Genomic DNA, 26522 nt, shown 5'->3' on the forward strand with positions numbered 1-26522 from the left:
CAGGTCTGTCCCAGGCCATCAACTCTGCATTGCTCTCTATCACCCTTGGCTTCACTCTCTCCCCTTCCCTATTTGATGAACCCAGTTGAACTCTCCACTGCCATCCTCTAGAGTCCCTTGCCCTACTGCCAATCTCAATTGAACCACCCCCCTCAGTCTTGGCTTACTTCCACCATTCCCTCTCTTTGCTCCTACTTCTAAGTATTGCCAAATGAAGCTGGAGAAAATGAGGAAACACAGCTAACCTCTGTGGCCCTGGGCATGGACTGAACAGAATCCAAGTGGCCAGCACTCCAGAGTGCTCTGCACACAGCAGGCAGTGAATAAACACTTGCTGTTGATGTGCCTGGAGGGATCCTGGAGACTTGAAATCCAAAAACAATTGTGTGACATGAGATGACCTGCTAAAGTTGGCAGCCGGGGTGGCAAAGATCATCCCTGCAAATAAGCACTTGCTGACTTTTCTAGGATGGAGCATGCAAATCCTTTCCATGGTGCAGACTTGGAGTGGGAAGGGGAGAAAGGGCCCATCAATCTATTTTTACAGCTAACTGTGACAAGCCTGTCTAAATCAGAGTCTAAGATTTTAGGACTAAGATAGAAGAAAACACATACAAAGTGCTCTGTCAACGTGAAAGTTCTGCTGCTATCATTAAAGAAGCAGGAGGAAGAGAGTGGGATAAGGGAGCCCACAACCCTCCGACTGCACAATCACCACCATTATCAGCCAGGTAGTGCCATGGAAAGGGGGCTGCACCTAGAGCTGGGAGGACCCCACTCTGGAATTTGTCTCCAACATTCACCAGCTACGTGGCCTTGGTCACAATACAAAAGCAGAGTGAAGGGCCTCGGAGAAGGAAGTCTGCTTCAGGTTAAGTCAGGGGCTCCTAACATCTTTCAGCCCCCATGAAAAGGAACAAATTCTAGAGTCTGCCACACACAGCTGGCTTTCTGAAACATTCCTCAATGGAATTCAACTTTGATTAAGAATCACTGGAGATAAATCGCTATAAGAGCAAACTTCCAAATAACAGCTAGTATTTCTATAGAGCCTGAAGGTTTGCAAAGGACTTTACAAATATTATCTCATCTGATCTTTACAACAATCTTGCAAGGTAGGTGTTATATTACCCTATTTTACACATGAGGAAGCTGAGGCTAAGTAAGGTAAAGTGACTTGTCCAGAGTCATACAGCCAATAAAAGGATACATGAATTTTTCATAATGAAATCTTTCTTTAGTCCATAGACATTTGCTTCTAGTACATCTCAGGCTGGGAACCTCTGGTCTAAGGGATGAAAAACTCCTGGAAATCCACAGCCTTTTTAGTTTATTGAAATCTGTGGCATCTATGAGCTGAGTATTTCCCATCTTTCACTAGAAGGCTTTCCCAACCCCCCTCAATTCTAATGCCTTTCTCCTGGTAACTACTCCCTCTCTGGCATATCCCTGAGCCAGCCAGCCGTCAGGCGCCCCTTCCTCTGGGAGAACATGCAGGTTATCACTTGGCTGAGCTGTCAGATTCTCTGTGAGGGAAGCTTATCTTGCTTCACAAATACATCCTTGTCTGTCTTGCATGTTACCAAATGCCACAGCACTTGGGCCCTGGCTATGAGGCAGAACAATATTCTTCACGGCTGCTGTGACAGACAGAACGGACGACATCCCATCCCACAGCGGCATCTCAATGGCACAGCCTAGCACAACCCCCAAGGTCATCCCCTTCTTCAGGAATTGTCTTGTAGATCTGAAACCCCCAGCTCCATGTGCAGGGACATGCAGGAGGCCACTTTTAACAGAGACACAGATGGGGCTACCCATGCTCCTATCTTGCTGCCCTTCATTAGGCCTCAGCATACTTCACTTCAGGTTATCTAGGGGAAAAGCCCTCAAACCCAAGAAGGCAGTCAAGCAAACTAGGTTGCTTTCACATTCCACACTGAGCCACAGCACCAATTCAGGGGGCTAAGGAGAATCTGAAGACCAAAAAATGTGCCACAGTAACTGTGACTTGATGTGCTGTAACAATGGGGATCTGAACATCTTCCTTGCCCCTGAATAGACCTAGGGGGAGTTTGAAGACCTCCCCTGCTCTGAAAGTAAACTCTGCCCCCTAATAGGCTGAATGTAGTCACATGGAGCCTGTGGTGGGAGGAATTCACTGAAGGGAAGCAGAGCCCATAGGAAGCTGGTCAGAGATAGCGAGAAGGTGGGGGAGAGAGGAGATTGAGGCAAGGAGAGAGAGAGGTTTGTGAGTAAAGATTGATCTTGTATTGGTTTGTGGGAAGGCTGAAGGATGCTGTGGCTCTCAGTGTTATTATGGCTTCTGAATATCTTTGGTACTATGATGGAATCAGTTTACTGGTTTTGGGAATCAGTTTTCTGGTGTCTAGGTAAATGCTTCAGTTCTGTCCTCTATATGGAGAGTCTGGTATATTTTGCGATCAAACGTCATGTGATAGTTATAGTCACAGTCTTTATCGTGATTGTGGGCACTGTAAATACTGCACTGGTGCTACAGGTGGTTTCAGCAAGGGGCCCAGTTTTAGAAATTCTCCAAGTGGATATGCATGGTTACAAAAGTGGTACACATATTAATACTGCTTTTACTTGGCTTACCAAGAGCTGAGTTATCACATGCTGCAGATTATGAATTATCTCCAAATTTTCTTTTAACTCTTGATCCTCCAGAGACTCTATCAGTTTCTGCAGATCAAGCTTGCACCTGAAAGTTCAAATGCAAGCATTAGAGGAAAGGAGGTTAAAGTGGCACTAGTCCCTAACACTCCATGGGTGACAAGACACTTACGCTGCATGTTGCTTCAGCTCTTCTAGCTTGGCGTTCAGCTTGTCATTCGCTTGTTCTGTCTGTAACAAAAGCACAGAAGACCAGCAGAGGCCTTGTCCAATCATGCTTATCTATGGTTAGGAAGAAGACTGGATAGAGAGGGGGCCCTCCTCCAGGGTAATCCTGGAGGCCTCCCCAGGCTTTCATCATTCAGAGAAATTCGCTGCTAAATTCAGCAGTGGAAGCTGGCCACCAGACTCTCACTTATCACTGGTCATGTCAAAAACCATACCTGAGGAGCGTGGTACCTGGCACAGAAGCTCACACTTCCTGTACACAGAGAAGTTCCAGATCATGGAGGAAGGCTGTGTTTCCTGGCAGGACTACAGTGCTACCTATATAGCCTTATATCAGGACTAAATGTTGCTCCCTCTCTGGCAGGGCTAACCTGGCATCACAAGAAAAAGGTGATGAATAAGAGAAATGATCAGGTGGATGGTGGGGGGATGAGTAGGGCAGAGGGAAACCCAGGTCAGAGAAGGAACTTTTTTCAGTTCAATTTCAATCCCTGATCTAATATGTGGTCCACAGTGCACCAAAGTTCTCTTCTGGACCTATGGTATACAGTTTTGTTCCTGTGCCAACTAGTATCTGCCATGAAGCATAAGCAGACCCACTACCAGGTCAGGCGGCAGCCTTAACAACTCGATGAAGGTCACATAGGTGGAGAGTTGGTACAAGAACCAGCCACACTGATGCACATCTCAAATCTTAAAACTGTGCTTGAAAAATACACCACTTATCACCCTGGCCCTGATGCCAAGTCATTGGGTACTGTTTGGTCCTTTTTAAATAAAGGTTTTAAAAGAGCCTACCCTTCCTTGTTGGAAAACACATTGTAACAGATGGATTCATGTGATAAATGTAGATTGAGTGGAAATTTGTTGGTTTTGGGTAAAAGCTTGCCTGTCAAAGGCTGAATTTATATATTTGAACTGGCAGGAATGGCTTGGAGACTGAACCAAATCTGGGCACTGGATTATGGCAGTAAGAGAGTGATCAAGTTTCCTCCCTTCCAAAGTGCTCTATAATACATATTCCATTTTGAAATGGGATGGGATGGAACAGGAAAATGGATACAGAAAGATATGGAAGTTTACTTTATAGTCAAACACCCTAGAGTGAAAACCTGCTTTGTATAAGGGTAAATCTATACTCTATAACACTTATTACAAACCCAGGTTTTGTGCCAAAGGGGTTCCCCTAAAGGCTTTCAGAACACAAATCCATTTCATCCCATATGAGTTCTATGAATCAGAAGCAGGAATAAGTAAGAAAACTAAAGCTAGTCAATACATGCTCGACCACCCAGAGCACAAGGCCCTACTAGTCATGTGTGCAAGTCTCACCAAAATGATCCTCTCCAACATCTGGGCTGTCTGACCAGCTGCTTCACTAAGTTCCCGGCTCAGCTTTTCATTCTCCTCATTCAGAGACTGATTCTTTTCCATTAGGGACTGGAGATTCTCTGATGGCTCCACACTAGAAGAGAAATCAAGTCATGAGAAGAATACCTGAGAAGTTCTACATTTCCTGGGCCATTTCTTGGGGAATAAAAGTGCCCCTAGCTATCTCACCTCATCCTTCACATGGGTCTGCACACAGAATTACATCCAATTGAGTCTAAGCACACTCAGACAGGACTTTGGGATGAGAAGAACTATTTTTCTGACACCTCAACAGAGAACTCAGAGTCAGATGCAATTGTAATAAAAAAGGGAGTCGATGGTTGCTTTCTTTAGAATCTTTGCTATAGGACTAAACCACTTAAAAGTGAAGCTAAATCTTCATTGAATAGGTCCATGGTCAGGAGTGGTTCCAATATTGCTCAGCACAATACTATGGAGAAAAGGCAAGGCCAATATCCAACCCAAGGCCAATATCCAAGATCTGCTGGAATTGAATCCCAAGGCTTTTTACAGAAGGACTTCAAGAAGAGAAGTTGACAGAAGGGAGTTGGAGTGACGGCCAAGAGCAGATATCACAACCCATCATACATCCAAAAGGCCAGCAACAGGACGGAGGAGAGAGGGATTTCTCCCATTTGTTGCATTGCCTTCTGTCTCCTAGTTTTGTCTACTTTCAGCGCCCTCTTCCTATCGCTTCCAGGGGAAGAGGCAGTCCAGCTCTATACTTCTAACAGTAGGAGAGGGATAAGGGCGGTAGGTTGGAGAGATACCTGTAGAGCACAAAGGTCATTTCTTGCCTGTTCTGGACAAATGGAGCAGGATCTATCAAAGGATATCAATAGGAAGTCTCAAAAGAAGAAAGGCAGGCTCTCAACAACCAGATGAAAAATGCTCTGAATCACTAATAATAGGAAAAATGAAAATTAAAATAGCATTGAGGTTCTACCTAATGCCCATGAAAATGGCCAAGATCCCAAACGAGGAAAATGACAACTGTTGGAGGACAGGCACACAGAGGCACTGCTGGTGGAGCTGTACTTTGGGACTAGTCCTCAAAAGTCATGAAATTGCATCCCTTTTGAACTGGTTCACCCACTTACGAGGCACAGATCCCCCAAGGAGTAAGGACCCATTTGCACAAAAATATTTATAGCAAAATACTGGCAACAATGCAGGTACCCATCAATTGAGGATGAACAAAGATCATGGTATATGAATGTAATGAACCATTGGTGCACTTTAAGGGCCATCTTCAAAGAACCCTAGCAAGCCTCATTGGGACTGATGCAGACTGAAGTGAGTAAAACCTAGAAAATAACTCATCCGACTAGAATATTGTGGAAAACCAGTTTTTTCAATGAACAAGTATTTCTTTTCTCTGCTTCCCACTTTGCCTCCCCCAAAAGAACAAAACGTGGATAGTCAAAAACAGATGATCTCATTCTACATCGAGTCCGTCACCTCATTACTTTATTGGAAATGTAAACAACTTGGAAAAACTCAGCAATTCTGATTGAGGCAATGACAAATTAAGACTCCAGGAGGCTGACGATGAAACATACTTCATCCTGCACAGAGTGGATGGACTAAGGGTACCTAGATGTCCATTGCAGACATAACCCATGTATACATTTAGTTTGACTGTACTTATTTCTTACATGAAATGGTAGAGAGTTTGGGAGCATGGTGATAATAGTCAAATACAACAAAAGGGGAAAAAAAATCAAGTATCAGTGAACATTTTAAAATATAAATACAAAGAGAGCACAAGGCCTGTTTTAAATTCACAAACTCTATGTAATGGAGATTCACACACACACACACTCAGTCCTTTATATAGAAAATGCTCTTGTTTACTGATGTCTAACAAGGCTATATTTTTTAAAAAATGAAGCACACCAACAACATGTACTTCAGTTAATATGAAATGTTCCCAAGGAATTTCAGAAAGGTCAAAAGAACTGCAATTTGATCCAAAGACTTCAGGGAAATAGAATAATCTTTAGACAAATAAGAATTACTATAGAGAGGATGGTAACCAGCTGCTGCCTTTAATCTCCAAAACGGACAGAACAGGGTTTCACTGATATACGAGATAGGCTCTCACCCTGTTCAAAGATTCCATGAATTCAGAAAGCCTCTGAGGCCTTGGCTTGCTCTTAAGCAAAAGCCACAAGGTGGATCTCCTCAAAATTAATACTGGGGTCTCAAAATACAGTGTGGAACACTTGCTGCTTAGGCATTTATGAGGGAACAGTATTGATCACGACTCATTATTCTAGATCAGGGGTCTTAGCCTGGGGCCTGTGAATGTTTTTTTCAACACTTCCACAACTATGTTTTGATATAATTGGTTTCCTTTGTAAGTCCATGATTCTTATCCATCTAAAAACATTATTCTGAAAAGGCATGCAAAGGCTTCTTCAAGAGAGTGCCACAAGTCTAAGGGAAGTCGAGGTTTTTCCCTTTGTTGCTAGTTGATGATCTTTACAAAAAAGTGGCCCATTACATTTATTAATAGCTGATCAGTTCTAACATTGAATATACCATTATTTTATCTTTCAAAAAGGAGGAATTAGGAAATCCAAGTCATCTGGTCATTTTTCCAACAAAAATTTGCCAAGTTATGGGCACATCAGTCATTTTAGAATCATAGAGTATGAAAGTTGTATGTGACCTTAGAAAGCAACGAAGCCAATTCTCTCACTGTATGGACGGAAGTCTGTAAAATGATTTTCCCAAGATAACCTGGCTGGTAAGTGGCAAAATCAAGATTCAAACCCAGGCCTTCTGCCCAAGACCAGTATTCTTTGCCCTACATCACACTGCCTCTTTAGCTCAAGACAAATTTCTCTACAAGAGATAGGTACTATAGGAATAAAGAGAATATAGAACATAAAAGTCCTCAGAGCACAAAGGGAAGAAAGTTGGTGGTAAAGAATTAGGGGTCTTAAATAAACAGATATGACTATGAGTCGAGGCAGCCATATGGAAGGCTGTGAGGACAAGGAAATGTGTCTAAACTAAGCAGACCACAGTTAACAAGGCAACATGGGGCTCTGGTTTGTCAACTGTCCTTTGGCAAAAAAAAGGGGCAAGGTGAAAGCAAGACATCTTCACTCATATTCTTTTCAATCGTCTATGCTGGGAATTAAATTTAAGTGAACATCTGCAGATATCAACCAAGTTTCGTATAAAAGCTTTGCGGACCCTTCTCTAAGAACAAAAGAAGAAGATAGAAAGTAAATGGACAAGGACTTCCTGGGATGAGAGAGGAGTGAAAGGTCCTGTCTCCTCAATATCTTCTTCAAACAAATCCCTCAGCAACAAAAAGAAGAAAAACTACGAAACTCTCCAAAGAAAAATAAGGAATCGAGTGAGACTAGAATCCATAGACATGATGAAGGAGTTTCTAAATAGCCATGCAAAAGAGAAACAAAGCAGCTGGCTCAACTGAAAAACAGAAAGATTATTTCACTGGAAGGTAGAAGGTAGAAACAATAGATAACATAGAAAACAGAACCCACGAAATTCTACAACGGGAAACATTCTGGACTCAACACAGACAAAAGTCATAATAGATTTATGAGGCAGAAGCAGCAGAAAAATATAATAATTCCTGGGCTTCATAAAAACAGTGAAGCAAATCAAACAAGCATTTATGAAGCTCTCATCCTATGCCATATACCCGGCACTGTGCACTAAGCAATAGGGACACAAGGAAATGCCACATGCTTCCTCCACAGCTGGCTACTGTACTTCACGTAATCAGGTAAGAAAATGTCCAAGTTGGCAAAGCAGAATTTACAGGCTGCCCAAAGGAGTGAACCCTAAACTCAATTTAATCAGACATATTGTCAGAGTTCAGGAGAACTTTTTTAAGTCAGGAAAAAGAAAAACATGTCACGTAAAAACCCCATTGATTTGAATTGCACAAGATTCTTCTATAAAAACGGGAAATGAGAGAAGTGGATAGAAAGCTCAGAGAAAGAAATTCAAACACAAATCAATTTCCCAGAAAAACCAAACATTCTTTTCTAAAATAAAAGATTGTCACATAAGAATTCATAGATATGAGGCAACCTTAAGGCAGCTTTGGGTATATAAAAACAAGAAGAGCCTGAAATATATCAAAATAAGCACCAAAAAAAAAATCAGTGGGTTCCTTATATGCGTGATCACCTAGTTGCTGCATCATCTGTAATCACCAGAGGAAGAAATAAAGAAGTATCATGATGAAAGGATACCATTATCAACCACAGATCCCAAATAACACAGGAGCTACACGTAAAATCAATAATGGTGGGAGATTTCAGCGCCTCATGTACACAACACAAGGCATTAAGAATACATAAAGGAAAGGTCCACACTTGAATTGAGTTCTGAAGAAATCGTATTCAATAGTTATATGGAGAAAACTCAACAGGAAAAGTGAGGAATACCCTTCCCCCAAAATACAAAGAACTCACAAACATTAAATGATCATATTCTAATATACAAGTTGTAAATAAATTTAGAAAAAAATTAAACACACCATTTATAAATAATAATAGGGCAGCTCTAAGGGTCAGTGGGTAAAGCTCTGGTTGGGTCTGCAGAATGAAGATCTGAGTTCCAATATGGCATCCAACATTCACTAGCTGTGTGATCCTGACCAAGTCACTGTATCTCCCTGTGCCTCAGTTTCCTCAGCTGTAAAATGGGGACAATAAGAACACCTATCTCTCTGGGTTATTGTGAGGATTAAATGAGTCAATATTTGCACAGTGCTTAGGCACAATGGCTGGAAGGTAAAAGGCATTGTATAGCGCTGTTGACATGCTTGTTATTATTCTATGGTCCATAAGGCAAAGTAAGAACAGGAAACCAATGGTGCTCCTGGATTTCTGCGCCAGAGCTGGGATTCCAGGGGAGAAGTTCCCTCTCTTAGCACAGATCAGCGACTGTGCAGCTTCTTTCCTTAGACCGTTGCTGTAACAGCCCAGGATGGCTGCCAGCACAGGTCCTTTGATTTGCTTTTCTCAAGGAAAACAATGTGAAAGGGGTCAACAATCTTACTTTAATTAAACATATATTTAATTAACTTATTTCAGGAGAAAAGTCAGCACCCTGAACTTCAGGGAAAATGCAAACAGAAACTGTAAGCAGAAATTACTGAGAAAACAGCACAAACCAAGAGATGGGGTTTCTGTCTGACAGATTAGCACAAATCAACAGACAGATCAGGGGTTGGGTGCTCCTAAATGGTTACCCAAAGTCTCCTCTGGCCAAATCACAGGATCATTTGTCCAGTGAGTGAGCCCCAAAGAAAAATGCTAACCTCAGAGTATATGTAGACTTCTCAAAGCCAGAGGGCATCACAACCCTCATGACCCAGTACCTAATTAGAAATTAGTAAAAGGTGCAGGCCTTCCTACAAAACAAGCCTCCCCTACTCAAGCTTCCTTTAACAGGCTCCACAAGAGGCCTATTCATGTGCTGGGAAGATCTTCACAGAATCTTAAATTCTCTGTAATGTTAATGGGAGTTGTGCTGGGAAGATCTTCAACTCCCATTAACATTACAGAGAATTTAAGTGAATTGCCTAGGATCACAAAGTAGGTATATATTAAAGGTAGAACTCAAACTCAGGTTTTCAAGGCTTAAAAGCTGATTCTTCATTCATTCTGCCATGCTACCTCCCATTAATGAAGGCAGATGGAAAGAATATTCGATTCAATGGGGGTAGGAGAAAATAAATACTTGTTAAATGAGAAAAAAATTAATTTAAAAAATAAAAAAGAAAGAAGATTAGATAAAATATAGAAATATATAAATTTTTTTACTATGATCAAGTAAAATTTATGCCAAGAATATGAGGATGATTCAATATTGGTAAAGTAATCAATCTAACATACTGTGTCACTAAGGATATGAAATTTCCCGATCAGTCTAGTCAAAGAGCCTTTGTGAGCTGTGGCCAAAAGGACCTGGAGGCAGGACAGTCCTCAGACACCGTATGGGTGGTGCTGTCACCACTGGTCCCAGGCTCTTCCATAGACTGTCCTCTACCTGCACAGTCTTAGAGAACCCTGGCTTACTTCAATAGGAAGACTGCGGAGGACTTGGTGGTGGTGAAAACATCGATTATTTTAAAAAGTTCATTTTTCCTTAATGATAAAAAGTTATTTGAAACCTCAAACTCGCATTATATGTAATAGAGAAACAGGGATTTTTACAATAAGAAAAGGGATGGAACTGGGCTATCTACTCTCACCATTACCATTTGGCAGAGTTTTTAAAATGCTACCTAGAGAAATAAGACAAGAAAAATAAATTAAGAAAATAAGCATAGGCAAAGGACTAGTTAAAGCAGCCCTATCTGCAGTGGCTTATTTAGAAAAACCTGAGACTTGACTTGAAAAAATTGAGATAATAGTTTTAGCAAGTAATGAGATACAAGATAAAGCTACAAGAAATCATCAGCACTCCTAAATACCGTGGGAAAAAATAGAGTGATGTGGCATAAAAAAAGTAGAACCCAGTGAATAAATAGAGACTGACTATAACACTAGAAAACAGTGATCCTGTGGTGAGTTCCAGAAGGACAATCTCACTCCTGGAGAGCTGAGAAGGACAAACCTTCTCTCAGCAGAGGAGTAGGAAGCACAGACGTGAACTGGCATTTATACCATCTACATGTCATTGCTGTGCTTTTCTAAAGGAAAGGATTTGGAAGGGGTTCAGTGGGGAACGGACAATTAAGGCAAAAAGACTGGTATAAAACAAAAAACAACAATAAAAGATAAAATAATAAAAATGTAAAGGTACTGAAAAACACATGGACCTTTAAAAAACTCACACTCTTTACGGTGAAAAAATTTTACAAAGTACTTAGGCATTAACCTATCAAGACACACACAAGCCCTCGATAGACAGAACTATAAACCAAGATGGTAATGGAAAAAAAGAAGGAAGTAAGTGGATGTCAGGGCTAGGTTGAGCCAAAGTTATAAGCTTCATGCAACACTCCTCAAAATACTAATGATGGTGGCCTTATCTGTTCTTATGAAGGCTTAACAAACTATATGAAAGAACAAATGAATAAGAACAGTGGTAAATTACAAAAATAAAGGCCAAGAGATTGCCACAATTCAGCTTCTCATAGGGTACATTTATCTGGCAATTAAAGACAGAAAGCAGCAGAACCATTAGCTCTCTGTAGCTCACAAGCCTGTGCAGAAGTCACTCTAGGCACTATCCACTTTACAGACAAGGAAAACGAGACTCAAAGAAGCCACCAGCCTCTGGAACCAACATCTTCCTGGTGCTATGCCTGCTACATGGTGAAATCCTCGAAGGTAGGCATTGCTTTTGCATATGCAAGCACTTAATAAATGTTTGTTGACTTCACCCTGCTTCTCATGCTATAAAGCAGGGGTGGGGAACTTGAGGCCTCATGTGGACCTCTAAACTTCACAGAACAAATTCCCTTAGAATTTATTTGGTAACACTTGGATTCACTCAAAGGGGTGCACTCAAGGACCTAGAGGGTCACAAGTGGCCTCAAGGCTGCAGGTTCCAACCCCTGCAAAAAACAATAGCTATTACAATGATCTAGTACTGGATTTGGTTTTGAAAAGGGGGGAAATAGATGGATGGAACAGATAGCCCAGTAATAAAGAAAAATGGATATAACAGACTTATAAATCTTAGATCACAAAAAACACTGAAGAAAAGGTTCATTATCTACTAAAAACCTTTGGGAAAATGGGACAGCAGTATGGTGGAAGAGGATTTGTAGGCCTATCTCCCCACTCCAGACTTCAGAGTCCCATCCATGACTGCCCAGCCTAGGAACCTCGCTTCCATCTTCCCTGAAGTCCAATCAGAGGGTCCCACCTGGCATTTCTTCATCATGAGGGGACCCGTGAAGTACTTTCGTTGTTCAGCTGGCTTTCACAATCCTGTGACCAGACTATGGTCTTGCTCCATCATCTTGTACTACAAATTTATGTTATGACTACAATCGAGCCCTCACTGCAGCAAAACAAGCCTTTCACTCTGACCTAATTGACTCCCCATCTCACTCCCCACAAAAACTTTTCTGAACCTTGTCTTTTCTTCTCAAGCCTCTCACACTTCCCACCTTGTTCCACTGAGAAAATGGAAGCCATTCATAGAAAGCTCCATCTTTTGGTCCCCATCTCAAAGCTCCCTGTCAGCATCCCCCTACCTTCTCCTTCTTTGCTGCAGGCCAACCCTTCTACGTGTGCCCTTGACCCCATATACCCTTCTCCATTTTCTCCATCAAATTCCCTCACTGGAATGTCATTCCTTTTTTTTCCCTTGAAAATGAGATCATGGTTGAAGTTTCATATACAATAAGTGATTTTTTAGACATCTGAGTATTTGTATGAATTAAAAACAGAAAACAAACTTACTATCTATCTCTATAAGTGATTAAATACTCACAAAACAAATACTAAAAGTTCTTCAAAACAGGGATAAGCCCTGTAAAATCTGAAAGTGAGCTTCTATAGGGTAGGTTTCAATGTTGGATTAAAACTAAGTTTCCAGATCCTGTTCCTACCATAGGCCAAAGCTCTAAGCCACAGAGGACTCTGGAGGTAGGCTGGAATCTTGAATGCCCAGCTTAGATTATATGGAGCTACATAGACCAAGACCATACTATAAATTACAACTAAAGTGAATGTAGAGCTGCCCCCTTCCCTTTGAAAGGTCAAATGCACTTGGTTTTGCCAAACTTAAAAAAAATATCTTGCAAGATAAGGCTTCCTGTATTGGTCAGGGTAGAGGGTATATCTGGAAATGAATGAATCTGAAAAGTCAAAAGAAGGAATCAAAACTTAAATGAAACTGAGAGTGCAGGGACTTGAGCAAAGCAAATCCTGGCATGTACCCTTTCTCTCCCATGGAACATCCTGTCTGAATATAGGTGGGCCACCCAGTCCACATTAAAGGAAGAGAATTAGAAAGACAACTTGCCAAATACCAGAGAGCTGACAAATCTAGATTGTTGTACTTGTGCTAAGTGATGCCAGGAGCCCCAACCACAAGTGGAGAAGAAGCCACCGTGAGGATATTCCAAGACTCTTACTTGATAGACACGGGCAGGGGCCCTCCGTGGGTTTGGAGCAGCAACACTTGCAACTGCTGGACCTGAGAGAATCAAAGAAAACAATAACCCAATCAGTCAAAAGCTATTTATCCCTTGGGAGTTCAATTAGTGACTACGGTGAGGAACATTTTCATTTCCCCCAATTCCTGTTAAAGTGCAGGCAGCCTTGGGCACCAAAGGCAAAAAAGCAGCAGTGGGAATGCTGAGGAGATGGTTAACAGAGGAGCATGAAGTGGGTCCCACTGTCTACTGCTATTATGATGAGTGCCATGATCCCAGAGGAGCAGCCCCAATGCATTTACTGATCATGCACCGAGCATTGTACCAGACTGTGCGTGTGTAAGAAATCCAAGATTGGTGGTTGGAGACGTGACCAACAAACCTGCCTGAAGAGCAGACGCATTAAGATAGTTGGGGGTCAGATGTGAAGTCGAGGGCTAAAGAGGCTGGAGGGTAGCAGGGTCTTGAAGAAGAAGCTAAGAAGAGATGAGAGATCATTCCACGTAGGAAGAAATGATAGCAATGAAGAAAATACGCTGGCAGGACAGTGAAGCAACTGGCTGGGCAGAAGCATGGTGTCTGTGGTGGGGAAACAGTGAGAACGAAGACTGCATTATGGAGGGTCCCAACAGCCTCGAAGAAGAGTATAGTCTTGATGTGTAGGAAATATGAACCACAGAAGGCTTCTGACTATAAGAATGAAGAGAAGATTCCATCTTTTAGGAAGACTGATCTGAATGTAGGGAAAATGGATCTGAGGAAGGGAGCTAGAAGGAAAGACTCGGGACAGTCTCTGCCTGGAAGGAGACTGCTTTTATCCAGAAACATGGGGATGGTGGATGATGCAGAACAGGAGAGTAGGGATGTAGAGGAAAGGACAGGCACGAGTCATTTGGAAGGAAAAAAAAAGCAGCTAAGATTTGGTTTTGGAGAATGAAGGAAGAGAAGGTCTGGAACAATGGTGATTCAACTGACAGGAAGTAGGAAGTTGGAAGAGTTGATGAGTATGCTTTTATACATTTCCTCCACTAAAATGAGAAGGTTGGACTATCTTACCTCCACGGTGTCTTTCAGCTCTAACATTTGAGGTCTATGTTTATGTAACAGATCCTTGGAAGGGGTCAAATGATTACATACCCATCAGGTAGGTGACCTATGCTACGGCTACTGCATGCTAAACCAAAAGCAAATATGCATCTCTGCTACCAGGCACGGAAACTCTATGTCTCACTGTAGATGAGCTCCCTGGTATTTTGGCTGGAGTCATTTTGAGTGGATGGTAAAAAGGAGAAATCCAGTAGGGGTCCATTAATGCATCTTAGAAAGAATCTCTTCTGATGCCAAACAAGAGAATGACAAACCAAGACACTAATTCCAATTCGCTGCTAGTACCTGCTGCTTCAGATGATTGAGTTCAGCCATCTGGGGATCAAAGTTGATAATGGGTTTATTCTTGATTTTCCGTGCCCTGTCAGCATAGCGCAATGTATTCACTGTTTCTTCTAGGTTGGAGTCTGCAGGACTCACACAGGCGATCATGAGAGTGTGGCTATTACCGCCTAGTGAGTCTGAAAGAGAAGAGAACCAAGTTCAGAAAATGCTGAAAATCCAGAGGCTCAGACACTCTCCAGGCCTATGGCAGAGATGCGGTGTTCCTATCACCTGTCAAGTACTAAGGTTCAGTTACTCTACTTGTCCCCTCATTTTACTTGAGAAAGGGCTTCCTGCTGCTTCTCCAGAGCAATCACCAAGGCCTAGTCTCATGATATTAATGTCACTTTGGTCATTAGACATTCTCAGGAGGCCCCCTCTTGGTGAACACCAATAGTCTAGTACAGGGGTGGGGAACCTGCAGCCTTTGTTAAAATCTGAATTCCGTCAAAAGGCCCCATTTTAGGATCTAGAACGCCGCAGGTTCCCCACTCCACCTAGCAAATACTGCCAATCATTCTTTGAAGTCACAATTGTGTTAAGTGTTGTTGGGTGTGTTTCTACTGTCCATTCTTACCACCTTTTACCTGGTCACAGACCCACACTGCACACCAATCAAAGTCTGAATTTTATCAGTTCCCAGTTTCTCCCATTCCCAAATAATTATCCTGAGATTGTCCCTTCGTTTTGAGGTTGTGAGGGCTTACCTTGAAGCAGCCGGGTTAACTTGGAATCTCTGTAGGGGATAAAGCCTCCCTTTTTGTCGTCCCCAAGCGCACTAATTACATTGCCCAGGCATAGGAGACCTCTGTTAATATTAATACCTACAAGCAAGGAAAGAGAAAAATCAAAATTCTGTAGATATAGAGTGCATTAGAATTCTTTTTCCCAAAATGGGAAAAACTGGAAACACGACAAAATCACAAGCCATTCCTTCTATCTGGTCGGCCAAGTCCTATGGATTCTTCTTTCCAAATGGATCAGTTCCTTATCTCCCATTACTTCTACTACCCTAACAAGAGGCCCTTAGTGCCTCATGCCTAGATTAGAGTGACCTTTCAGTTGACTTCTCTGCTCCCATCTCTTTCCCAGTGCCCATATCATGAGTCCTTCCTAATCAGAGGCCATTCCTCTGTTTATAAACCTCCAAGAACTACTGATTTTCTGCTGCATCACATCCACATTCCTCTAAGTATCTCTGAAAGTTCTCCATGATCTGCCACCAGATTATGGCCCTTCTCATTCCTCTGTACATGTGCCCACTGCTCCAGTGGGGTCGGTCTGTACACTGTTCTTTGAGAACAGGCTATAAATCCCTCTTTTACTATCTCGGCTCATGGTTTTCTCATTATCTATCCAATTTGCTTCTATTATTGATGGGGTGCTTGGGATCTATGTTTATAACATCAATTTATAATACCACTTTGTAACATCAATTTGTAAAACCAGTTTGTAAAATCACACCCCTCCCTCCCCAGTCTCAGAGCATTAACCCTGCCCCTTCTCCCTCCCCTAGCTTCAGAGCAATAACTCTGCCCAGCAACAACTATCTCAGCTTGGAACAATAACAAACTATTCCTATGAATCCTTCACACAAGTATCTATAAACATTCCAGCTCAGGCAACTATTATCTCCCCTTGTATAGTGTCCCACTGCCCCCATGAATCCTTTGGTACCCAATCTCTAGGTTGACTCCTTGGCTGCCTCAATGAATCCTTCAGGACCCTATCTCTAGGTTGACTCCTTAGCCTATTATCCTCTGAGTCTCCATTAGCCTTGGTTCCCAACATCCATCTTGTCAAACATGACACGGTGGCAGACTAGGCATTTCTCAGTCAGCCCTTGACCGCTAGCTGACTTAGTGATGTTTCAAGCCTAAAACCACACCTCCAGGTAGACACCCCCCCCCCGTGGGCTTTTTCGCAGTAAATCATGGGTAATACGCCTGCGCAGTTACATAAAGCTTGCATGCCCCTTTAAACACTGTGGGTTCTACTATGGATGATTCTATATAAATCTTAATTCTACCCCTTTGAGGTTGCAGGTCCCCTAAGGATCTTTGCCCGCTGTAAGGCATATAATAAACTTTTACAACTCTGATTCTAATTAGGCTTGAGTTGAATTCTTTCCACACTGAATCGCAGGCTCTGGTCTTAAGATTTTAAGATCAGAGTCCCTGCTGAACCTAATAGCCAACCCTCATCATTATGAACCTGGCAGGGCTCACTTCCATCATTAATCCTTCTTCAACTGCTTCAACTTACATTCATAGTCCTCTTCCCATGTCTTATATCTGACATAAGGTAATTGGATCAAAACTAGTTTACGATATCCCCCAAACAACTATTATTCAAGAAAAACGGATCCAATATAGGCACGCAAGAAATGACTGCTCCTCCATCATTTCAGGCTAAAATAGCACACACACCTTCTGAGTCACCCATGGCACTTCATGGAACTTTGTCAGTTATAGCAAAGGCGTACAACTTCCTTCCCATTGAGGCCCAGTGGCTCACTTGAGGGTATAGAGAGAGAAATTAAACCAAGGCCTATACAGGTATTTTAGGTTTTTTGTTTTGTTCTGTTTTTTTTTTCCTTGGAGAAATAAAAAATGTTTACTTTAAATGTTTTAGAAGAGGCCATATATCATTTTATTTAATTAAGTATAGAATAAAAAGATATTCTGGTTCCACATTATGACCACTTAATATAGGTTTGTTGAACTGAAATTAAGAAAGATAAGTAGGAGAGACAGGCAAACAAACAACCCATCGTGACACCGTGGCCCAAAAGATCCAGCCAGCGTTTTGTGTATATCACTAAGATTGCGGGAAACAAAATAGAAAATGTTATTCTCGCCTTGGAGAAAACTGTGGTGCAAATCTGTACTGAGAATAGTCTGTAGAATCAGTAAAGCTGTAGCCAGGGAGCGGCCACCAGGGCGGACATGGACTACTTCACCTGCCCCCTGGCGGCTGTGCCACCCCCCACGAGGCAGCTTACAAAGTGTTTTTCAGTCACCTCAGGTAACCGCCTCTCAGCTCCAGAATCAAATATAAAATCCTCTTGGCATTCTAAGCCCTTTGTAACGTAGCCCCTGCTACCTTTTGCCCTCTCCCACCTTACTTCAAACACCTCACAATGCACTTCATCTCGGGAGTGCACACATTTTCTCTGGCTATGCCCCACCCTTGGGGCCTAATCATGGCCACCTACTGGCTGCCTTTTAAGCCTTTATCACCGCCTCAGAATGCTAGCGCCTTCCTTCCTTTAATAATTTCCTACTTGTCTTGTATATAGCTCATCTGCACGTGTTCGTTTGATTGCTGTCTTCTCCATTAGGGAGGGAAGGAGGGGAGGGAGTGTCTTTTGCCTCTTTTTGTATTCTCAGCACTTAGCTCAGTGCTGGGCACATAGTGGGTGCTCAACAGGTAGCTACTGACTGACAGGAAAACCCAGGGATCCAAGACCCCTAGCATCTAGTACTGGCCTTGAACCTCAAAGACTTGGGGGGTGGGGATGGTGTGAAGCCCTAGGAGGAGGTCAGGAATACTGATCGTACCCTCCCCTCCAAAAAGAGGACCACAGAAGAGAACAGAAAGAAACACAGACAAGTGTTTGAAAAACTCAGACAAGTTATGAAAGTAAAGTATGGAATTTATATTTTTTAAAAAGCATTATGAAATGGATTCAGGGAAAAGAGAATCTTCTCTTTATGTTCTATTCTGTATATGGAAATTAGTGTTTAAATTCAAAATTTAAATTTAAAAAAATATTGGTTTAAAACATAGCTACCCAAATGGCCCAAATCAATCTTTTCCCAGGCCCCTGCTGTAAGGTGCTTCAAGCAGCCTTGGTCACCCTCCTCTGCTGTCAACGAGCATCTGCCATCAATTTACTCCTGGCTTCCTACGCCTGCCACGTTTTTCAGGTTTAACTTGGGTATAAATGAAATGGATGTGAGGGTCTACGGCTTTTGTTTACAGTAACTGTTAGATGTTTTACCTTCTTTTAGCCGGTCTCCTTCAGCCTTTGTCTTCTTCTGCCTTTCTGAACCAGCCAGGTCCACGAGATGTAACTTGGATCGAAAGCTACTATTCCTGTGATAAAGACAGGATGCCTGTGTGGAACCAGCATTTAAGTCTACTAGAAAGAATCAAATATCAGAGCTAACTTGTGTCATCTTATCAACAGACCAGGTGCTGTGCCAATTCAGCCTGAGCACTTTCAGCTTCAGTAGAGTTTATTTTTTTTGAGGGCAATTGGGGTTAAGTGACTTGCCCAAGGTCACACGGCTAGATTTTGGTGTTGTGTCTGATGCTGGATTTGAATTCGGGTCCTCCTGACTCCAAGGCCAGTGCTCTATTCACTGTGCCACCTAGCCGCCCCATTCAGTACAGTCTAACACATGAGAAATGTGGACTAGAAATATTACAAACTTACTTGTCGCTTTTCTTTTTCTGCTCTATGGAGATGGTGAAGATGGCGTGAGATCGGGATGACTGGGAATTCATAGCTGTGGAGGCCACAGTTCTGCCGTTGTTACCCTGCTCCAAGCAGGATACAGTGTCCACAGCAAGTGAAACAGTCTTTTCAGTGAGTCCTATGATCTAATTGAAAAAGAAGAGCAAATTTCCCTGTGATAACTCAAGTGCCTGACCAAAGACAGGGCTGCTAGAGGGAAAGTATTGTCTTTATGTTTCAGTATAAGTCATGCCGACTACTTTGAATGACTAGCTCTGCTCAGGACGGGAGCGTCAATCTCACAAGTCAGCGATGGCTCTGGACTCTGGCAGTCTAAGAGACAAGGCTTGGTGGCAGGATGCACTTCGGTCTCTAATCTGCACCAGAGGCCCCAGGGCTGCAAAATCACCTCTAATTTGATGGGAGTCTTGACTGAGAGCTCCCCTGGACCCAATAGCACAAGACAAAGTCTGGAGCACAATTGTTTCTTTTCCACCTTCTCTCTACTTGGCCTCATGCCCTTCCTTGTCTTCTCCTCAGTTTTACTATGGGATGCCATGGTAGGAATAGGACTAGGAAGGCAGGACGCCTGGATTCTAGGCCAAGGTCTACTACTAGTTCGTTGTACAACCATGGGTAAATCTTTTCTCTGGCCCTTGATTCTCTCATCTGTCAAATGAAGGGACTGAATTATACTATATTGAAGGCTCCTTCCAACTCTATAAGTCTGATCCTATCAGCATTCCTAATTCTTTTTCTCTAGCCCTACTCTTCAGGGCCTGCTGGATGCTTTTACTTCAGTGGCTTGGTGCTAGCTGGGTTTGACCTTTTTTTTTGAGGGCAATTGGTGTTAATAAATTTGCCTAAGGTCACACGGCTAGTTTGTGTGTGTGTGTGTGTGTTAAGTGTGTGGGGTCGGATCCAAACTCAGGTCCTTCTGACTCCAGGGCCGGCATTCTACTCACCACACCACCTAGAGGCCCCATGGTTTGACCTTCTTTAAGGCCCTTATCATTAGACTGGATGCTCCTTGAGGGCAGGCACTGTCTTTTGCCTCTTTCTGTATCCCCAGCGCATTTAACCAAATGCCTGCAACATAGCAGGCAGTTAAAAAATGTTGATTGACTATCTGAGTACTTAGAATTGGGACTCAATGCTTGATCTGACCCAAACCCAATCCTTCAAACCTTGCCTAAATACTTGTGAGTTCTAAGGTTGTGGAGGTCCTTAGGAAAAAAGAAATACACTGAGAGATCATGCCATATGAGGACTCAGTTGAAGAAACTGGAGAAGCCCTTGGTGGGGTGAGGGGCTAATGTCTGTCTTTGAAGTGTTGTCATGTGGGGTAAGACTTGTTCTGCTTGTGGGTAGAGAGGCAAAGTGAGGCCTGACTGAGGCAGATCACAGAAGGGATTCTTGTTCAGATACAAGGTGGAGTATGTGATTCTGGGGTCCTGTCTAATTCAGTGGGAAAAACATCTAAGCACATTTCTAGCCAATAAAAGTGATTGGGGGTGAGGGATGAAAAGACCCCCCAAGTTTCCTTACGTCTTCCATAGTCTTTCCAGAGTAACTCTCACTCACACATCCGACCTGGCGCTGCTGGCTACAACTCCCTCATTTTTCAGAAATCCAATAAGGGAGAAATGCCAGGAGCAGGGATTCAATACCCCGTACTTCTTGGCATACACTCCTTTCTTAGACTCCAGTTACTGAGGTTATTGCCTCAGTCACGCAGTTCTTGGGTGCAGGGCCGATGTTTGATCCTTACTTCTTTGCTGCCGTCCCCATCCTTACCCCAGGGTGTTTTGGCACAGTACCTTTTATATATACTTTGATGCTTCGATGGATCAGTGATCTCAGCTATGTGGAGATCATAACCCATCCATGCCTTCTCATCCTGTGTCATTCTTGTCCATGTCTTCTCACAAATCAGCCTGCTGGAGGGCTTCCTCAGGGTCTTTAACACTAAGGGTGTTACGTTATCTCCTGTTCTCATTGCATGACTGGCCCAACCCCTCTTCTGAACATACACAGTTTTGGTTATGTCTCTCGTGCCAACTTCTTAGTTGTAAGTCACCTTTGGGAATATGACAGTCTATTTATGCCCATGAGGTATTTCTCCATTGTCCCTTGGGACAGCTTCAATTTGGATTCTTCAGAGATTGTGAGGATCCACGATTCTCTAACCACATAGTGTTGATAGGAAAACACTGGTGTTGAAAAGACAGTCTTGCATGTCAAGCAGCAACTAAGTTTCAGTGAAAGAACTGTGATTTCTCAAATGTAATTCAGCTCACTCTTTTCCTCCTATTCAATTCTAGGCCCTGCTCATTCTGAGCTTGCAGGGCCTCTTCAAGGTGTTTCCACTGATGGACTAAGCCAAATGCATAGCTGAGCAATGTGCATGAATTACTAATTAACAGGCCAATCTCCTAAGGGAGTCGTGTGGTATTCTAAGGCTTGATACCAGCAGAGAGGAACTCCTAGAAGATCTTGCCGACTATAGGCAATTCTTCTTTCGCTTGGACTCGACTCCTGTGAAAGGAGGAGGTTTTCCAGCTGTCCACCTTACTTGAGAATGAGGATCAGCAGCGTTATCACGGGAGCTTGCAATACACACTAGCCACATGGTACATAGTGGAAAGTGTCAAAGAACACACAGCAACAGGATACTGTATTCTCCACAGTTTTCACTCTGTTCCCTTCTCCTATTTTTCATCAAAATGTCCCTGTTGAGTGTGATTTTACAGAGATGAGAAAGAAGCACATAATACAGAGGTCAATAGCTTAGTTGCCTCAGTCACTCTTTTTGGGCAATAAATAGAATGAGTTCTCCATTTTTTCTTTATGCCCAGTCAGGTGCAGCAGTTCTATTAAGCTTCATTTTTTTTTTTTTTTAAGCAACTGGGGTTAAGTAACTTGCTCAAGATTACACGGCCATTTATTTTTTGTGTGGGTGTTAAGTATCTGATGCCGGGGGCCAGCACTCTTACTCACTGCGCCACCTGGCTGCCCCTAAGCTTCATTTTCTTAAAAGTCCTTGTCAGCTTGTCATGTAGCCCAACAACTACCGATGTTTTGGTGTCCAAAATGGTGGTTCCACTGCCAGCGATGATATTCAATTGGTACACCAAATCTGTTCCACTTTGTTGTCTTTCCATTTTCACTTATAAATTCTCACAGTATGGTTTGGTTTAGCTGAGTCTCATGCCAAACTTTCTGCAAACTCATTTCCCCAACTTCTTTACACTATTTTGTGAAACACTGTTTGTGATCATCTGTTATCTTTCTCTAAAGGGTTTTAGAGTAAGCTGGTACTTGAAACAGATGTTGTCCTCAACTATGATGAACTTGATAGAAGTAGAAAAAAATTGTTTTGCTGGCTAAAGTTATAGGTCCTTTTGACTCCCTCCTTATCAAAACTGTTTATCTTGGTTAAAATTCCCTATGAAAAAAATACTTTTATCCATTTCACACTGCTCAGTGTCAGCTCATTTAAACAGATCAGGAGCTATTATAATGACATGTTAGTATTTTCTTATCTTTATCCCTTCTAACTCGGTGCTGATTTGGACCTTTGTTTTAACTAGCCCAAGGTCTAACTACACAAATAGCTGATTTTGAAATGATTCCCAAATAAGTGACTAGTCCTTTGTTATGTGGTACAAAGTTGACTTTCTTTTTTTGGAGATGCTTCTCCTATATCCAGTATTTTCTGATTTATGTTTAAACTTGGTTTGGAGGATCTTGTCAAGCCCTTCATAGAATCTCTGTACTTCATTCTCTAAGACAGATCTTGGCACATAAGCTGCAATTACCTTTATGGTCTGGTTTTTTTGGAGGGCAATTGGGGTTAAATGACTCGCCCAAATCCACATAGCTATGAAGTGTGTCAAGTGTCTGAGGCCAGATTGAACTCAGGTCCTCCTGATTGCAGGGCTGGCACTCTATTCACTGTGCCACCTAGCTGCCCCCAATTACCTTTATGTTGGTCTTTCTGCTTATACTGGTTATGAATAATGCAAAGTGAAATTAGCAAATATTCCACAAAATGAGTATTTTTTTCTGGTAAACTTTGGGGACACAATAAAACCAACTCCACCAATTCCTTTATTTGCTTCTTCAAGGAGAACTCAAATGGTCTTTCCATTTAGAATGCATTTCTTTAAGTCTTCTGGTTTCATTTACAGCAAGAATGTCAATGTTGACACAATTCCATTCCTCGAGGAGCATTTCAACACATGGGTTGTTGGACAAAGAGTTCATGGTTAGAGTAGCAAAACAAGTAATTAATGGCTTATATAAAATCTAAACCAGGGATTCTTAGCACCCTCTACCCCCATCACTGCAGGAGAGGGGTCTCATACAAACGTAGCTTCATCTGTTTTGTAGATTGCCATGGCCAAATAAAATCATCGCCTAGTGGCCAACCTGCTGGTGATGAGTCTTTCCATGCCTAACTGGGCTGCTCTAAAGATAGGAGGTACAGCCTGTCACAGGGGCCATCCTCAAAGCGTTTTCAGCTTGGCAGAAAATGTCAGTCTTGCTCCACTGGCACAGCCTTTGAGGATCCAGGGTCTCACCTCCATGCCACGATGAGGCAATACAGTACTTGTATAGAGTAGACACGCAATAAATACTTCCCATTCTCTTTGCCTAGAAGGACCTCTTCTACAAACTATAATCTTTTAAAGGCCTAATTCAAGTTATGCCCCTTCCATAAGGCTTTTCTTGGCTGCTCTAACCTTTACTGACCCCTTTTGAGTATTTATTGCTATATAACACTAAATAAAACGCAGTGATCTAAAGTGTTCCATGTCTGTCTTGCCTCTCCAAATACACTCTAAACTACCTGAGGGTAAGAAATATGACTTATACTCCTGTATTCCCTAAGCAAGTTAATCTCCCTAAGCTTCTGTGTTCTAAACAAGCCCTCAGTAAATATTCTGCTATCAGCATAAAGATATAAAATATAAAAATAGCAACGGGAATCCTTAAGAGAACTGAACGTGGTGTTCTCTCCTCCCTGCCTCTATACCCAAAAGTGTCCATCCAGGAACATATTTAGCATACCCTGGCTTCAGAGGAAATGGGGGCTACAAAAATCTTGAGGTATGATGTTCAGTCATTTATGGAAGTTCCTTAAGGGCAGGGACAGTTTCATTTTTATCTCTGTATCCCCAGCACTCAGTACAGTACCTTACACACAGTAGGCGCGTATAACTGTTTGAACTGAACCTTACTGGCAGCACTGCCAATATCTGTCACAAAAAGAAAGCAATTCACCTTTATGCCTTCCTTAGGATCTTCCCGTATATTTATTTGTGAGGATTTCTCTCGAGATGGGCATAGCAGGTCTAGAATCTCCTCATTGTAGATCTGTTAAAAACAAGACGACAAAAGAAAAACATCAGTCACCTCTTTCTGCTGGGCATGGGCAGTGGTGAAAGTGATCCCTACTGCAGAGGAAGCCTGAGGCTGGTAGAGCAGGAACTCAGAGATGCAGTTTGCTAAGGTGACTGCAGAAGGCCCAGCAGCAGGATAGCAAGGATGGGGTGGGGTGAGGAATAAAGCTGTCTAAGGAGAGTTAGAAACAGAGCAGGTCAAAGATCCCACGGTGATCAGTGGTGACATTTGGTCAATATACTTCCAGTCTGCGTCAGATAGGGAGATCCAGTTCCCAAAATAATAGCCTTAAATCCAAAGATTACATTCCAGCAACTTAATTTTTATACTAAAGGATAATTTCTAATTTTTTTTTTTTTTGCTTTTTGGAGGGCAGTTGGGGTTAAGTGACTTGTCCAAGGTCACTGGGCTAGTAAGTGTTAAGTGTCTGAGGCCGGATTTGAACTCAGGTCCTCCTGACTCCAGGATGGGTGCTCTATTCACTGCACCACCTAGCTGCCCCAAGGCAGTAAGATTTTAAACAAGTTTAAGCCCTCTGCCTTAAACTGTTCTTGATTTGGGACCTATAAACTTTTTTTTTTTAATACTGTGATAACTGTATTTAAATATAGTTGGCTTCCTTTGTAATCATTATGTATTTTACTCATTTAAAAACATTTATCTGAGAAGAGGTCCATGGCTTTCACCAGACTGTCAAAGGGGTCTGTGACACACAAAAAGGTTAAAAATCCCTCTTTCAAACTTTTGTCCCCATGGCTTCCCCTGACCCCACAACAACAATCACATATTTGGTCATGTTCGATCTTTTAAAAGTCTGATTCAGAAACCTAACTCCTACTCTTTGATGATATGATGCCATCTACAACTGCTTTCCTCTCCTATGCAAATGGTTAGCAAATTTTTTGGCGTGTACCAATGGTTCCTAAATACAAATGTTCAAGTTGTCAGGTTATTGACTTCTCCATCTATTTGCACTTACACATTGGCTCACAGATCTAGAGCTGAAAGAGAACTTAAAGGCCATCTCAATTAACTGACGAGGAAACTAAGACCCAGGGAGGGCAGGTGACTTGTCCATGGTCATAGAGACAATAAGCTTCAGAAATAAGATTTGAACTCAGGTTCTGTAACTCCAGAGGCAGTGAGTGTTCTTTCCATTATACTATACTGCCTCCCAACCACATACATACAGCCATTATTACTGCTTGCCTTGGTTTACCTCCCCTGCTCACTAGTCTAAGAGTAGCAATGAGATTTACATAGGACTAAATCGAAGGTTTACAAAGAGTGTTCTTTGTATATGTTACCATTTGATCCTCACGACCACTTTTAAGTTAAATATGACTTGGCTGAGGAAAGCATAGTCTACTCTATGGGGAGAGAAACTGCGGCTTTGAGGCTCCATGTGGCCCTCTAGGTCATAGGTTCCCCACCCCAAAGTCCACTCTTTAATTCAACAGAAGTTATTTTTAATTCCAAATACTTGGAAACATATCACTTACCTCCAAGTAAGACACTTTCAGGTTGAATTCAAAGTCCACCTTCTTGTCCATTTCTGTGAAAAGTAGTCGTATTACCCGAGGGATGACCCCGACTGTTGGTTCATGCTCTTGAGCTGCAGTATATGCACTTCCCATTGAAAACGTTTTTCCAGAGCCAGTCTGTCCATAGGCCAGAACAGTTGCATTATAGCCTAGGCAGAACAGAGATCACACACACTGCTCTTCAGAATCTTCTCATTCCAAAAATACCCTGGCCTATTTCAACTAGAACCCAGTAACTCCATCATCACTCTGCCAGCTAAATTCAAATCAAGCAGGTTCAGAAACGTCCAGACCA

General features: G+C 42.3%; 1 protein-coding gene across 2 annotated transcripts in view; it reads right to left on the bottom strand.

Moving 5' to 3' along the window:
* Positions 1-26522, bottom strand: part of KIF4A (kinesin family member 4A) — a 69643-nt gene that overhangs the window by 38397 nt on the left and 4724 nt on the right. For both annotated transcript variants that reach the window (XM_069062440.1, XM_069062442.1), the window contains exons 4-13: positions 26186-26376; positions 24564-24656; positions 19254-19420; positions 18816-18910; positions 15517-15633; positions 14771-14946; positions 13358-13419; positions 4198-4330; positions 2810-2868; positions 2620-2725 (exon numbers count right to left, since the gene is read on the bottom strand). In XM_069062440.1, coding sequence (XP_068918541.1) covers positions 2620-2725; positions 2810-2868; positions 4198-4330; positions 13358-13419; positions 14771-14946; positions 15517-15633; positions 18816-18910; positions 19254-19420; positions 24564-24656; positions 26186-26376 — 1199 coding nt within the window. The remainder of the gene's footprint in view (positions 1-2619; positions 2726-2809; positions 2869-4197; positions 4331-13357; positions 13420-14770; positions 14947-15516; positions 15634-18815; positions 18911-19253; positions 19421-24563; positions 24657-26185; positions 26377-26522) is intronic.

Source organism: Petaurus breviceps, unplaced genomic scaffold, assembly GCF_028583685.1.
Source record: "Petaurus breviceps papuanus isolate PSGF00001 unplaced genomic scaffold, PetGlider_PUasm1.0 90451, whole genome shotgun sequence".
Lineage (NCBI taxonomy): Eukaryota > Metazoa > Chordata > Mammalia > Diprotodontia > Petauridae > Petaurus > Petaurus breviceps.